The sequence below is a fragment of the Rhinoraja longicauda genome, chromosome 39, assembly GCF_053455715.1.
Source record: "Rhinoraja longicauda isolate Sanriku21f chromosome 39, sRhiLon1.1, whole genome shotgun sequence".
NCBI classification, from domain to species: domain Eukaryota; kingdom Metazoa; phylum Chordata; class Chondrichthyes; order Rajiformes; family Arhynchobatidae; genus Rhinoraja; species Rhinoraja longicauda.
In genome coordinates, this window is record NC_135991.1 from 6,958,965 (window position 1) to 6,974,656 (window position 15,692).

General features: G+C 52.8%; 1 protein-coding gene across 1 annotated transcript; it reads left to right on the forward strand.

Annotated features, from left to right (window-relative positions):
* Positions 1 to 2,602: 2,602 nt before the first annotated feature.
* LOC144611040 (U8 snoRNA-decapping enzyme) lies at positions 2,603 to 13,352 on the forward strand. Its single transcript, XM_078430125.1, has 3 exons — positions 2,603 to 2,862; positions 9,319 to 9,594; positions 12,382 to 13,352. The coding sequence occupies exons 1-3, from the start codon at positions 2,719 to 2,721 to the stop codon at positions 12,562 to 12,564; spliced, it is 603 nt and encodes a 200-aa protein (XP_078286251.1). The 5' UTR covers positions 2,603 to 2,718; the 3' UTR covers positions 12,565 to 13,352.
* Positions 13,353 to 15,692: the final 2,340 nt, after the last annotated feature.

Below are 15,692 nucleotides of genomic sequence, written 5' to 3' on the forward strand. Positions count from 1 at the left end.
ACCCTCTGACTGAAAAAGTTCTTCCTCATCTCCGTTCTAAATGGCCTACCCCTTATTCTCAAACTGTGGCCCCTTGTTCTGGACTCCCCCAACATTGGGAACATGTTATCTGCCTCTAATGTGTCCAATCCCCTAATTATCTTATATGTTTCAATAAGATCCCCCCCTCATCCTTCTAAATTCCAGTGTATACAAGCCCAATCGCTCCAGCCTTTCAACATACGACAGTCCCGCCATTCCGGGAATTAATCTAGTGAACCTACGCTGCACGCCCTCCATAGCAAGAATATCCTTCCTCAAATTTGGAGACCAAAACTGCACACAGTACTCCAGGTGCGGTCTCACCAGGGCCCGGTACAACTGTAGAAGGACCTCTTTGCTCCTATACTCAACTCCTCTTGTTACGAAGGCCAACATTCCATTGGCTTTCTTCACTGCCTGCTGAACCTGCATGCTTCCTTTCATTGACTGATGCACTAGGACACCCAGATCTCGTTGAACTCCCCCTCCTCCTAACTTGACACCATTCAGATAATAATCTGCCTTTCTATTCTTACTTCCAAAGTGAATAACCTCACACTTATCTACATTAAACTGCATCTGCCATGTATCCGCCCACTCACACAACCTGTCCAGGTCACCCTGCAGCCTTATTGCATCTTCCTCACAATTCACACTACCCCCCAACTTAGTATCATCTGCAAATTTGCTAATGGTACTTTTAATCAGCCATGATCACATTGAATGGCGGTGCGTACAGGCTCGAAGGGCCAAATGGCCTCCTCCTGCACCTATTGTCTATTGTCATTTCTGGAGAGAAGGAATGGGTGACCTTTCTCAGGTTTTTATTAGGTTATAAGTAATAGTAGAATTAGGCCATTTGGCCCATTCAATCATGGTTGATCTGTCTCTCCCTCCTAACCCCATTCTCCTGCCTTCTCCCCATAACCTCTGACATTTGCACTAATCGAGAATCTATCTATCTATCTCTGCCTTAAAAATATCCACTGACTTGGCCTCCACAGCCTTCCGTGGCGAAGAATTCCACAGATTCACCGCCCTTGGCTTATATCAGCGCCTCTCCCCTCAGCCTCAGAAAATAATCTTGGTTTGTCCAAACTCTCCCTTTAGCTTATACCCTCTAGTCGAAGCAGCATTCTGGTAAGCCTCTTCTGCACCCTCTCCAAAGGCTCACCATCCTTCCTGTAATGGGGCGACCAGAACTGTACACAATACACGCAATGGGGTGGAGATGGAAGTACAGGTGCTCCCCGACTTACGATGCTTCGACTTACGATATTCTCGGTTTGCGATAGGTTTCTCGGAACGCAACCCCATCGTAAGTTGAGGAGCGCCTGTAGATGATCAGGTGTTTTGGATGGAGATGGTCAAGTATTTGGGATGTAGATGGTGCAGTATTTGGAATGGAGATGGTCATGTATTTGGGTTGGAGATGGTCAAGTATTTGGGACGTACATGGTCAAGTATTTGGGATGTAAATGATCAGGTGTTTGGGATGGAGATGGTCAGTTCTTTAGGATGTAGAAGGGCTGCACGGTGGCGCAGCGGTAAAGTTGCTGCCTTGCAGCGCCGGAGACCCGGGTTCGATCCCGACTACGGGTGCTGTCTGTACGGAGTTTGTACGTTCTCCGAGATCTTCCGTTTCCTCCCACACTCCAAAGTTTGTGGGTTAATCGACTTGGTTTAAATGTAAATTGTCCCGTGTGTATGTGTTTAGGATAGTGTTAATGGTCGGCATGGACTCCATGGGCCAAAGGGCCTGTTTCCGTGTTGTATCTCTGAGCTAAACTAAAAGGGTCCTTGGGCTCGGATTTTATTTCAGAATCTCGGCATCTACAGGAGTTTAGTGTTTTGACATTGGAGCCCCGGAGGCGTCCCTTGCCGCTGATTGGCGGCGCGGTTGCCAGGCGGTTGCTGACAAGCCACGCGGACCTGACGGCTAGCTGCTGATTGGCGGCGCGGTTGCTGAGGCCGACAGCGCGGCCGATGATTGGCTGTGCGGTTGCTAGGCGGTTGCTGTGGCCGAGAGAGCGCCCGCTGATTGGCGGCGCCGTTGCCAGGCGGCGGCCGAGGGCGGGGCTTGGCAGTTGCTGACAGGCCACGTGAGTCTGACAGGTAGCTGCTGATTGGTCATGCGGTTACTGAGACGAGAGGGCAGCCGTTGATTGGCGGCGCTGTTGCCAGGCGCTGGCTGACTAACCACCCACGTGGGCCTGAACGGAGGCTGCTGATTGGCGGCGCCGTTGCCAGGCGCTCGCTGTCGAACCACGTGGGCCTGATAGGGAGCTGCTGATTGGCGGCACCGTTGTCGGGCGGTTGCCGAGGGCGAGCGGACGGTCGTTGATTTGGCGGCCCCGCTGCTTGGCGCTCGCTGACTAACCACCCACGTGGGCCTGGACGGAGGCTGATAATTGGCGGCGCCGTTGCCAGGCGCTCGCTGACTAACCACGTGGGCCTGAACGGGAGCTGCTGATTGGCGGCGCCGTTGCCAGGCGCTCGCTGACTAACCAAGTGGGCCTGAAAGAGAGCTGCTGATTGGCGGCACCGTTGCCAGGCGGTTGCCGAGGGCGGCAGGACGGCCGCTGATTGGCTGCTGGAGCCGGCTGCGCGGAGGCGGGAAGAAGCAACGGTCGCGCGGACTAACGGACGCCGGGCGGCGTCGAGGAGAAGAAGGAGGAGGAGGAGGAGGAGGGGACGATGGCGGCGGAGCCCGGCTACCGGACCGTGTCCCGGCACGACTCCCGCGCCCTGGCCGGCTACAAGCACGCCAGCCACGCCATGCTGTACGCGGCGGAGCCCGGGAAACTCTTCGGCAAAATGCCCCTGCGATACGCCGTGCTGGTGGGTAAATACCCGGGGTATAACTGGGGTAAATACCCGGGGTATAACTGGGGTAAATACCCGGGGTATAACTGGGGTAAATACCCGGGGTCTGACTGGGGTAAATACCCGGGGTATAACTGGGGTAAATACCCGGGGTATAACTGGGGTAAATACCCGGGGTATAACTGGGGTAAATACCCGGGGTATAACTGGGGTAAATACCCGGGGTATAACTGGGGTAAATACCCGGGGTATGACTGGGGTAAATACCCGGGGTATAACTGGGGTAAATACCCGGGGTATAACTGGGGTAAATACCCGGGGTATAACTGGGGTAAATACCCGGGGTATAACTGGGGTAAATACCCGGGGTATAACTGGGGTAAATACCCGGGGTATAACTGGGGTAAATACCCGGGGTATAACTGGGGTAAATACCCGGGGTATAACTGGGGTAAATACCCGGGGTATAACTGGGGTAAATACCCGGGGTATAACTGGGGTAAATACCCGGGGTATAACTGGGGTAAATACCCGGGGTCTGACTGGGGTAAATACCCGGGGTATAACTGGGGTAAATACCCGGGGTATAACTGGGGTAAATACCCGGGGTATAACTGGGGTAAATACCCGGGGTATAACTGGGGTAAATACCCGGGGTATAACTGGGGTAAATACCCGGGGTATAACTGGGGTAAATACCCGGGGTATAACTGGGGTAAATACCCGGGGTATAACTGGGGTAAATACCCGGGGTATAACTGGGGTAAATACCCGGGGTCTGACTGGGGTAAATACCCGGGGTATAACTGGGGTAAATACCCGGGGTATAACTGGGGTAAATACCCGGGGTATGACTGGGGTAAATACCCGGGGTATAACTGGGGTAAATACCCGGGGTATGACTGGGGTAAATACCCGGGGTATAACTGGGGTAAATACCCGGGGTATAACTGGGGTAAATACCCGGGGTCTGACTGGGGTAAATACCCGGGGTATAACTGGGGTAAATACCCGGGGTATAACTGGGGTAAATACCCGGGGTATAACTGGGGTAAATACCCGGGGTATAACTGGGGTAAATACCCGGGGTATAACTGGGGTAAATACCCGGGGTCTGACTGGGGTAAATACCCGGGGTATAACTGGGGTAAATACCCGGGGTATAACTGGGGTAAATACCCGGGGTCTGACTGGGGTAAATACCCGGGGTATAACTGGGGTAAATACCCGGGGTCTGACTGGGGTAAATACCCGGGGTATAACTGGGGTAAATACCCGGGGTCTGACTGGGGTAAATACCCGGGGTATAACTGGGGTAAATACCCGGGGTATAACTGGGGTAAATACCCGGGGTATAACTGGGGTAAATACCCGGGGTATAACTGGGGTAAATACCCGGGGTCTGACTGGGGTAAATACCCGGGGTATAACTGGGGTAAATACCCGGGGTATAACTGGGGTAAATACCCGGGGTCTGACTGGGGTAAATACCCGGGGTATAACTGGGGTAAATACCCGGGGTATAACTGGGGTAAATACCCGGGGTATAACTGGGGTAAATACCCGGGGTCTGACTGGGGTAAATACCCGGGGTCTGACTGGGGTAAATACCCGGGGTCTGACTGGGGTAAATACCCGGGGTATAACTGGGGTAAATACCCGGGGTATAACTGGGGTAAATACCCGGGGTCTGACTGGGGTAAATACCCGGGGTCTGACTGGGGTAAATACCCGGGGTATAACTGGGGTAAATACCCGGGGTATAACTGGGGTAAATACCCGGGGTATAACTGGGGTAAATACCCGGGGTATAACTGGGGTAAATACCCGGGGTATAACTGGGGTAAATACCCGGGGTATAACTGGGGTAAATACCCGGGGTATAACTGGGGTAAATACCCGGGGTATAACTGGGGTAAATACCCGGGGTATAACTGGGGTAAATACCCGGGGTCAGACTGGGGTAAATACCCGGGGTATAACTGGGGTAAATACCCGGGGTATAACTGGGGTAAATACCCGGGGTATAACTGGGGTAAATACCCGGGGTATAACTGGGGTAAATACCCGGGGTATAACTGGGGTAAATACCCGGGGTATAACTGGGGTAAATACCCGGGGTCTGACTGGGGTAAATACCCGGGGTATAACTGGGGTAAATACCCGGGGTATAACTGGGGTAAATACCCGGGGTATAACTGGGGTAAATACCCGGGGTATAACTGGGGTAAATACCCGGGGTATAACTGGGGTAAATACCCGGGGTATAACTGGGGTAAATACCCGGGGTATAACTGGGGTAAATACCCGGGGTATAACTGGGGTAAATACCCGGGGTCTGACTGGGGTAAATACCCGGGGTATAACTGGGGTAAATACCCGGGGTATAACTGGGGTAAATACCCGGGGTATAACTGGGGTAAATACCCGGGGTATAACTGGGGTAAATACCCGGGGTATAACTGGGGTAAATACCCGGGGTCTGACTGGGGTAAATACCCGGGGTATAACTGGGGTAAATACCCGGGGTATGACTGGGGTAAATACCCGGGGTCTGACTGGGGTAAATACCCGGGGTATAACTGGGGTAAATACCCGGGGTATAACTGGGGTAAATACCCGGGGTATAACTGGGGTAAATACCCGGGGTATAACTGGGGTAAATACCCGGGGTCTGGGGTAAATACCCGGGGTATAACTGGGGTAAATACCCGGGGTATAACTGGGGTAAATACCCGGGGTCTGACTGGGGTAAATACCCGGGGTATAACTGGGGTAAATACCCGGGGTCAGACTGGGGTAAATACCCGGGGTATAACTGGGGTAAATACCCGGGGTATAACTGGGGTAAATACCCGGGGTATAACTGGGGTAAATACCCGGGGTATAACTGGGGTAAATACCCGGGGTATAACTGGGGTAAATACCCGGGGTATAACTGGGGTAAATACCCGGGGTCTGACTGGGGTAAATACCCGGGGTATAACTGGGGTAAATACCCGGGGTATAACTGGGGTAAATACCCGGGGTATAACTGGGGTAAATACCCGGGGTATAACTGGGGTAAATACCCGGGGTATAACTGGGGTAAATACCCGGGGTATAACTGGGGTAAATACCCGGGGTATAACTGGGGTAAATACCCGGGGTATAACTGGGGTAAATACCCGGGGTCTGACTGGGGTAAATACCCGGGGTATAACTGGGGTAAATACCCGGGGTATAACTGGGGTAAATACCCGGGGTATAACTGGGGTAAATACCCGGGGTATAACTGGGGTAAATACCCGGGGTATAACTGGGGTAAATACCCGGGGTATAACTGGGGTAAATACCCGGGGTCAGACTGGGGTAAATACCCGGGGTATAACTGGGGTAAATACCCGGGGTATAACTGGGGTAAATACCCGGGGTCTGACTGGGGTAAATACCCGGGGTATAACTGGGGTAAATACCCGGGGTATAACTGGGGTAAATACCCGGGGTATAACTGGGGTAAATACCCGGGGTATAACTGGGGTAAATACCCGGGGTCTGACTGGGGTAAATACCCGGGGTATAACTGGGGTAAATACCCGGGGTCTGACTGGGGTAAATACCCGGGGTCTGACTGGGGTAAATACCCGGGGTCTGACTGGGGTAAATACCCGGGGTATAACTGGGGTAAATACCCGGGGTATAACTGGGGTAAATACCCGGGGTCTGACTGGGGTAAATACCCGGGGTATAACTGGGGTAAATACCCGGGGTATAACTGGGGTAAATACCCGGGGTCTGACTGGGGTAAATACCCGGGGTATAACTGGGGTAAATACCCGGGGTATAACTGGGGTAAATACCCGGGGTATAACTGGGGTAAATACCCGGGGTCTGACTGGGGTAAATACCCGGGGTCTGACTGGGGTAAATACCCGGGGTATAACTGGGGTAAATACCCGGGGTATAACTGGGGTAAATACCCGGGGTATAACTGGGGTAAATACCCGGGGTATAACTGGGGTAAATACCCGGGGTATAACTGGGGTAAATACCCGGGGTATAACTGGGGTAAATACCCGGGGTATAACTGGGGTAAATACCCGGGGTATAACTGGGGTAAATACCCGGGGTCAGACTGGGGTAAATACCCGGGGTCTGACTGGGGTAAATACCCGGGGTATAACTGGGGTAAATACCCGGGGTATAACTGGGGTAAATACCCGGGGTATAACTGGGGTAAATACCCGGGGTCTGGGGTAAATACCCGGGGTCTGGGGTAAATACCCGGGGTATAACTGGGGTAAATACCCGGGGTATAACTGGGGTAAATACCCGGGGTCTGACTGGGGTAAATACCCGGGGTATAACTGGGGTAAATACCCGGGGTATAACTGGGGTAAATACCCGGGGTCTGACTGGGGTAAATACCCGGGGTATAACTGGGGTAAATACCCGGGGTATAACTGGGGTAAATACCCGGGGTCTGACTGGGGTAAATACCCGGGGTATAACTGGGGTAAATACCCGGGGTCTGACTGGGGTAAATACCCGGGGTATAACTGGGGTAAATACCCGGGGTCTGACTGGGGTAAATACCCGGGGTATAACTGGGGTAAATACCCGGGGTCTGACTGGGGTAAATACCCGGGGTATAACTGGGGTAAATACCCGGGGTATAACTGGGGTAAATACCCGGGGTATAACTGGGGTAAATACCCGGGGTATAACTGGGGTAAATACCCGGGGTATAACTGGGGTAAATACCCGGGGTATAACTGGGGTAAATACCCGGGGTATAACTGGGGTAAATACCCGGGGTATAACTGGGGTAAATACCCGGGGTATAACTGGGGTAAATACCCGGGGTCTGACTGGGGTAAATACCCGGGGTATAACTGGGGTAAATACCCGGGGTATAACTGGGGTAAATACCCGGGGTCTGACTGGGGTAAATACCCGGGGTATGACTGGGGTAAATACCCGGGGTATGACTGGGGTAAATACCCGGGGTCTGACTGGGGTAAATACCCGGGGTATAACTGGGGTAAATACCCGGGGTATAACTGGGGTAAATACCCGGGGTATAACTGGGGTAAATACCCGGGGTATAACTGGGGTAAATACCCGGGGTATAACTGGGGTAAATACCCGGGGTATAACTGGGGTAAATACCCGGGGTATAACTGGGGTAAATACCCGGGGTATAACTGGGGTAAATACCCGGGGTCTGACTGGGGTAAATACCCGGGGTATAACTGGGGTAAATACCCGGGGTCTGACTGGGGTAAATACCCGGGGTCTGACTGGGGTAAATACCCGGGGTCTGACTGGGGTAAATACCCGGGGTCTGACTGGGGTAAATACCCGGGGTATAACTGGGGTAAATACCCGGGGTCAGACGGGTAAATACCCGGGGTATAACTGGGGTAAATACCCGGGGTATAACTGGGGTAAATACCCGGGGTATAACTGGGGTAAATACCCGGGGTCAGACGGGTAAATACCCGGGGTATAACTGGGGTAAATACCCGGGGTATAACTGGGGTAAATACCCGGGGTATAACTGGGGTAAATACCCAGGGTATGGGGTAAATACCCGGGGTCATGAGGTAAATACCCAGGGTCGAGGGGTAATTACTGGGGTCATGGGGTAAATACTGGGGTCTGGGGTAAATACCCGGGGTCTGGGGTAAATACCCGGGGTCTGGGGTAAATACCCGGGGTCATGAGGTAAATACCCAGGGTCGAGGGGTAATTGCTGGGGTCTAGGGTAAATACCCGGGGTCTGGGGTAAATACCCGGGGTCTGGGGTAAATACCCGGGGTCTGGGGTAAATACCCGGGGTCTGGGGTAAATATTGAGTTCATGAGGTAAATACTGGGGTCATGAGGTAAATACTGAGGTCAGGGGGTAAGTACCCGGGGTCAGTGGGTAAATACCCGCATTCATGAAGTAAATGTTGAGTTCATTGGGTAAATGCCGTGGTCAGGGGTAAATACTGGGGTCATGGGGTAAATACCCAGGGTCAGGGGGTAAATACTGGGGTCATGAGGTAAATACGGGGGTCAGGGGGTAAATACTGGGGTCATGGGGGTAAATACTGGGGTCGGGTAAATACTGGGGTCGAGGTAAATACTGGGGTCGGGGTAAATACTGCGGTCATGATCATATTGAAAGGCGGTGCTGGCTCGAAGGGCTGAATGGCCTACTCCTGCACCTTTTTTTCTATGTTTCTATCTTCGGTTTCCTCCCACACTCCAAAGATGTACAGGTATGTTGGTTAATTGTCTTGGTGTATGTGTAAAATTGTCCCTTGTTTGTGTAGGATAGTGTTAGTGTGCAGGGATCACTGGCTGGTGTGGATTCAGTAGGCCGAAGGGCCTGTTTCCGCGCTGTATCTTAAACTAAACTAAACTAAACTAAACACAAGGAATAGGTTCCTCTAGCCCCGAGACCCAGCAGTAAGATACCCCCTGCTCCTCCCCTCCTCAGATGCAGATGCGGTTCGATGGGAAGATCGGTTTCCCGGGCGGTTTCATGGATCCGCGGGATGGCACCCTGGAGGAGGGGCTGAACCGGGAGCTGTGCGAGGAGCTGGGCTGTGACGGCAAGGGGCTGCGCATCGTGGAGGCCGACTACGCCAGCTCCCATGCCACCGAGGCGCTGCCCCAGAAGGTGGTAGCCCACTTCTACACCAAGAGGATCTCCCTGGAGGAGCTGCGCAAGGTGGAGGCGTGCTCTGTGCAGGCCAAGGACCACGGGCGGGAGGTAAGGCAGAGCGAACACACACACACACCACCAGCACTCTCATCCCCGACTCAGTGCCTCAAGGGGTGTTAGAAACGCGTATGACAGACACGAGAGACACTACAGAGGCAGGGCTTACAGCGTCAGAGAAGGTTACAGGGACGGGGAGAAATGTAGGGGCTGGAGGGGGAATACAGAGACTGGGAGGGATGTAGAGGGGAGGGGGGTTACAGATGGGGAGGGGTGTGGGGGCCGGAGGCAGGGGGTTACGGAGACGGGGAGGGGTGTAGGGGCCAGAGGGCGTTACAGGGACGGGGAGGGGTGTAGGGGCTGGAGTGGAAGGGTGTCTAGGGACTGGAGGGGTCTAAGGAGATGGGGTCCAGAAGTGTTATGGACTGAGGGGGTGGGGATATGTTCAATATCGAGGTGTTTGAACATTGAGGTTTGGCCGTACCAAGCTTCAGTGAAGCTTGGGAGCACAAGGTGAGGGGTGATCTACTATCTGGAATCTCAGGCTTCGGAAGACCACTGGAGCTGAAAGAATGAAACGTGAGAACCAAGCTGGGTCGGCATTAATCTGGAGGTTACAAATATGGGAAATTCCGTAATCTGAGACTTGCAATCCCCAGCTCTCAACACAGGAATTGGGAAATGTCCAGGAACTCTGAGAAGATAAAAGTCTTAAAGTGCTGGAGTAACTCAGTGGGCCAGGCAGCATCTCTGGAGAATAGGGATCAGTGACATTTTGAGTCGGGACTCTTATTCAGACTGAGGGGCGGCATGTTGGCGCAATGGTAGAGTTGCTGCATTACAGCGCCAGAGACCCGGATTTGATCCAGACTACGGGTGCTGTCCATACGGAGTTTGGACGTTCTCCCCGTGACCATGTGGGTTTTCTCCAGGTGCTCCGGTTTGCCCCCACACTCTAAAGATGTGCGGGTTTGTAGGTTAATTGGCTTTGGTAAAGATTATAATTTGTCCTCAGTGTGCAGGATAGTGCTAGTGTACGAGGTGATCGCTGGTCGGCGCTGACTCGGTGGGTCACGGGGCCTGTTTCCACGCTGCATCTCTAAACTAAACCTGAAACGTCACCTGTCCACATTCTCCTGAGATGCTGCCTTACCTGCCGAGTTACTCCAGCACTTCGTGTCTCTTTCTGTAAACCAGCAACTGCAATTCCTTGAGAGAGCTGGCGAGGCTGAAGATCCCACCCTGCACCCTGTAAACAGCAAAGTGTTGGGCTGTGATGTGTATGAAGGAACTGCAGATGCTGATTTTCATCGAATGTAGACAAAATACTGGTGTAACTCAGCGGGTCAGACAGCATCTCTGGAGAGACGGAATGGGTGACGTTTCAGGTCAAGATATGAACACGAGACATGGGTTAACATATGATGAGCGTTTGTCGGCACTGGGCCTGTACTCGCTGAAGTTTAGAAGAATGTGGGGGGACCTCATTGAAACATACCAAATAGTGAGCGGCCTGGATAGAGTGGATGTAGAGAGGATATTTCCACTAGTGGGAGAGTCTAGGACCAGAGGGCACAGCCTCAGAATTAAAGGACCTTGCTTTAAGAAGGAGTTGAGGTGGAATTTCTTTAGTCAGAGGGTGGTGAATTTGTGGGATTCTTTGTCACAGTCGGCTGTGGAGGCCGTCAGTGGATATTTTTAGGGCAGTTAGATAGATTAGTACGGGTGTCGGGTTATGGGGAGAAGGCAGGAGAATGGGGTTAGAGGGAGAGATGGATTAGCCATGATTGAATGGAGGAGAAGACTTGATGGGCCAAATGGCCTAATTCTACTATCACTTATACGACCTTAAGAAAACACTGGAGTAACTCAGGAAGACAGGCAACGTCTCTGGAGAGAAGGAATGGGTGACGTTTCGGGTCGAGACCCTTCTTCAGATTGTCTTTGTGATTGTCTTTGTCACGATGCTGCGGTTTGTCCCTCTGTCGCGGCATTTACCCATCACTCGGGTGAGTGGAAATGTGTTGGTGGGTGATTCACACTGCAGTCTTCTGTATCACATGCTTCACACTGCAGCTCCACTGAGTCACAGTGGGCTCGGGGGAGGAATATTTTTAGATGGGTGCAGATATAGGAAGGCATCCCGGCGTACATTGTATCTGAATCTTCCAACCCACCAGCAATGCTTCAAGGTCATAAGTAGAGTAGCAGCATCTCTCTGAGGTGAGTGTTGAATTAATTTCTGCATGGGCAGGCTACCATTTAGAGAGGTACAGCATGGAAACAGGCCCTTCGGCCCAACTTGTCCATGCCGCCCCACTAAGCTAGTCTATATGTGTGAGTCTAAGGCGGCACAGTAGCGTAGCGGTAGAGTTGCTGCCCTACATCGCCACAGGCCCAAGTTCGATCCTGACTGCGGGTGCTGTCTGTACGGGGGGGACTAGTGGGAGGGAGGGTATGGGAGGTGCATTCCCAATCTCGTTGTACCCCTGTACAATGACAATAAAGATATATTGTATTGTATTGTAGAAGGAGCATCCTGGTCGGCATGGGCAAGTTGGGCCGAAGGGCCTGTTTCCATGCTGTGTGACTCTATGACACCCTTCCTACCGCAGGGCGGACAAAACTGAACACAATGCTCCAAGGACACAGAGCGTGCGGGGGGGAGGGAGAACATGCAAACTCCACACAGTCAGCGCCAGAGAAGGGGATGGAATCCGGATCTCTGGAGCCGTGCCTCTCCAGACCTGGCTGCTGTCTGACCATCCCTCACCCCCCTCCCCTACCCTTCACCAGCTGGCCCTCATCCCGCTCTACCTTTGCTGCGTGTGCCCACAGGTCCTGGGGGTGATCCGGGTGCCCCTCTACACTCTGCGGGACGGCTTCGGGGGACTGCCGGCCTTCCTTACCAACACCTTCATCGGCAACGCCAAGGAACAGCTGGTGGAGGCCCTGCAGAAGCTGCGGCTGGTGAACGAGACCGAGCTGCGGGCGGCCGTCACCGCCAGTCGGGTGGGCTAGGAGCGGGGCCGGCTCGCGAGCCAGTGGACCCGGGGAGATTCCCCTTCCCGCAAAGCCAAGGCACAGCACTGCATGTCCGAACAAACAACAGTGTTTGTAAACCACTCGGTCTCTTCCTGTCTATCTGTGTCTGTTGTGAGCATGCCACACCGTCTGGGAGCTGGTGGGTCAGGGCTGCCGGGGGGGGGCGTCGAGTCTGGATCTTGCCTCTCCCCCACCTCAGTGTCTGGGTGATTCGGCGGAAGGAGGGATCTTCGAACCCCTCATGGGAGTGAGCAGACTGGGCGGCACTACCCTGTTTTTTGGGTGTGCCACGGTGTGCCCCTTTCCTCCCCCTCGTCACTGTTGTTCTGATGGTGTTAGGCCGGGGGTGAGGGCTCATGTCCCGTTCTGAACCGGTACGTGTTCCAGAGTCATCGGTCTTCGTTGCCTGAATCGCGATCACCGTCGGGCAGTTTCCTGTGAGTTGTCTGGTCGGCTACTGCTCTCCCTGGAGAGTGGACGGGTCAGTCGCCCCCTGGCGGTCTGGCGATCTGGAATCGGTCACTCAGCCTGTGAGCGGACCCTGTCTTGTGAAGCGCGGGATGGTGCGGTGTGAGGGGGGGCAGTGGGGGGGAGAGGGTGGCCGCGTCGTGCCGCGTCTCGCTCTTACACGTGTCGGGGAGGCGGGTGCTTGGTGCAATGGGGCGATCGCCGTGCATGCTAGCCACCGACGGGAGTGCCATCCCACGATCTGTCGTCTCCGTGCGTCTGTGAAAAGCATGAGGGTCGGAAATAAAGATACAACGTCGACAAATCTTACCACGTCTCTTACTGCACACGTCAGTCCAGCACGCAGAGCAGAGCTCCCAATCAGTCCAACACGAGGATGTTGCCAGCACTAGCTTACCAGGATGTTACCAGGACTAGGGGGTGTAACATATAACATATAACATATAACAACTACAGCATGGAAACAGGCCTGTCCAGCCCTACCAGTCCACGCCGACCATTCTCCCTGACCTAGTCTCATCTACCTGCACTCAGACCATAACCCTCCAATCCCCTCCTATCCATATACCTATCCAATTTACTCTTAAATAATAAAATCGAGCCAGCCTCCACCACTTCCACCGGAAGCCCATTCCATACAGCCACAACCCTCTGAGTAAAGAAGTTCCCCCTCATGTTACCCCTAAACCTTTGTCCCTCAATTCTGAAGCTATGTCCCCTTGTTGGAATCTTCCCCACTCTCAAAGGGAAAAGCCTACCCACGTCAACTCTGTCCGTCCCTCTCAAAATTTTAAAAACCTCTATCAAGTCCCCCCTCAACCTTCTACGCTCCAAAGAATAAAGACCCAACCTGTTCAACCTCTCTCTGTAGCCTAAGTGCTGAAACCCAGGCAACATTCTAGTAAATCTCCTCTGTACCCTCTCCATTTTGTCGACATCCTTCCTATAATTTGGCGACCAGAACTGCACACCATATTCCAGATTTGGCCTCACCAATGCCCTGTACAATTTCAACATTACATCCCAACTTCTATACTCGATGCTCTGATTTATAAAGGCAAGCATACCAAACGCCTTCTTCACCACCCTATCCACATGAGATTCCACCTTCAGGGAACAATGCACAGTTATTCCCAGATCCCTCTGTTCCACTGCATTCCTCAATTCCCTACCATTTACCCTGTACGTCCTATTTTGATTTGTCCTACCAAAATGCAGCACCTCACACTTATCAGCATTCAGGAGGTTGCCAGAACTAGAGGGTTTACCAGGATGCTGCCAGGACTAGAAGGTCTGAGCTACAGGGAGAGGTTGTGCAGGCTGTGACTCTACTCCTTGGAGTGCAGGAGGATAAGGGGTGACCTTATAGAGGTGTATAAAATCATGAGAGGAATAGATCGGGTAGATGCATAGAGTCTCTTGCCCAGAGTAGGGAAATCGAGGACCAGAGGACATGGGTTCAAGGTGAAGGGGAAAAGATTTAATAGGAATCTGAGGGGTAACTTTTTCCCACAAAGGGTGGTGGGTGTATGGAATGAGCTGCCGGAGGAGGTAGTTGAGGCTGGGACAATCCCAACATTTAAGAAATAGTTGCACAGGTACGTGTATTGGACAGGTTTGGAGGGATATGGACCAAGCACAGGCAGGTGGGACTAGTGTAGCTGGGACATGTTGGCTGGTGTGGGCAAGTTGGGCCGAAGGGCCTGTTTCCATGCTGTATCACTCTATGATTCATCACACAGACAAGTCATCCCAACCAGTGCATCACCCAGATCAGACTGCTCCCAGCTCATCACACAGACCAAACCTCCCACCCAGTCCATCACACAAACCACACTCCCCACCCTCAACTCCATCAACACACCAATGCCCCTACTTCCTCAGATGGGGCATGTTGGTTGGTGTGGGCAGGTTAGGCCTGTTTCCACGCTCTTTGACTGACTATAAGGACCAAGAAAGTTCAGAATGCCTTCAAAGACTTGCCAATGTCTATAGGTGAACCATAGAAAGCATCCTGACAGGGTACGTCACAGCTTGGTTTGGGAACAGCTCTGCCCAAGACCACAAGGAATTACAGAGAGTTGTAGATGGATCTCAGTCCATCACGTAGACCAGACTCCCCACCATCGACTCCATCTACACTTCACGCTGCCTCGGAAGAGCAGCCAACGTAATCAAAGACAGATACAAAGTGCTGGAGAGACTCAGTGGGTGAGGCAGCACCTGTGGAGAACATTTCAGGTCAGAATCCTTCCTTTGCCTTTTCTTAGTGTGAATGGGTGATTGATGATCGGCGTAGACTCGGTGGACAAAGGACCTGTTTCCATGCTGTATCTCTAAACAACTGTCTGAAGAAGGGTCTGGACCAAAAAACGTTACCTTTTCCTTCTATCCAGCTATGCTGCCTGTCCTGGTGGGTTACTCCAGCAGTTTGTGTCTGGCTTCGGTGTAAACCAGCGTCTGCAGTTCCTTCCTAAACTAAAAGATGGTCTTACCATGGACCCAAAATGTCATCTATCCATGTTCTCCAGAAATGCTGCCTGACCCCGTCCTTTAATACTGAGGCTCTGACCTTTCGTCCTAGACTCTTCCACTAGTGGAAACATCCTCTCCACATCCACTCTACCCAGGCCTTT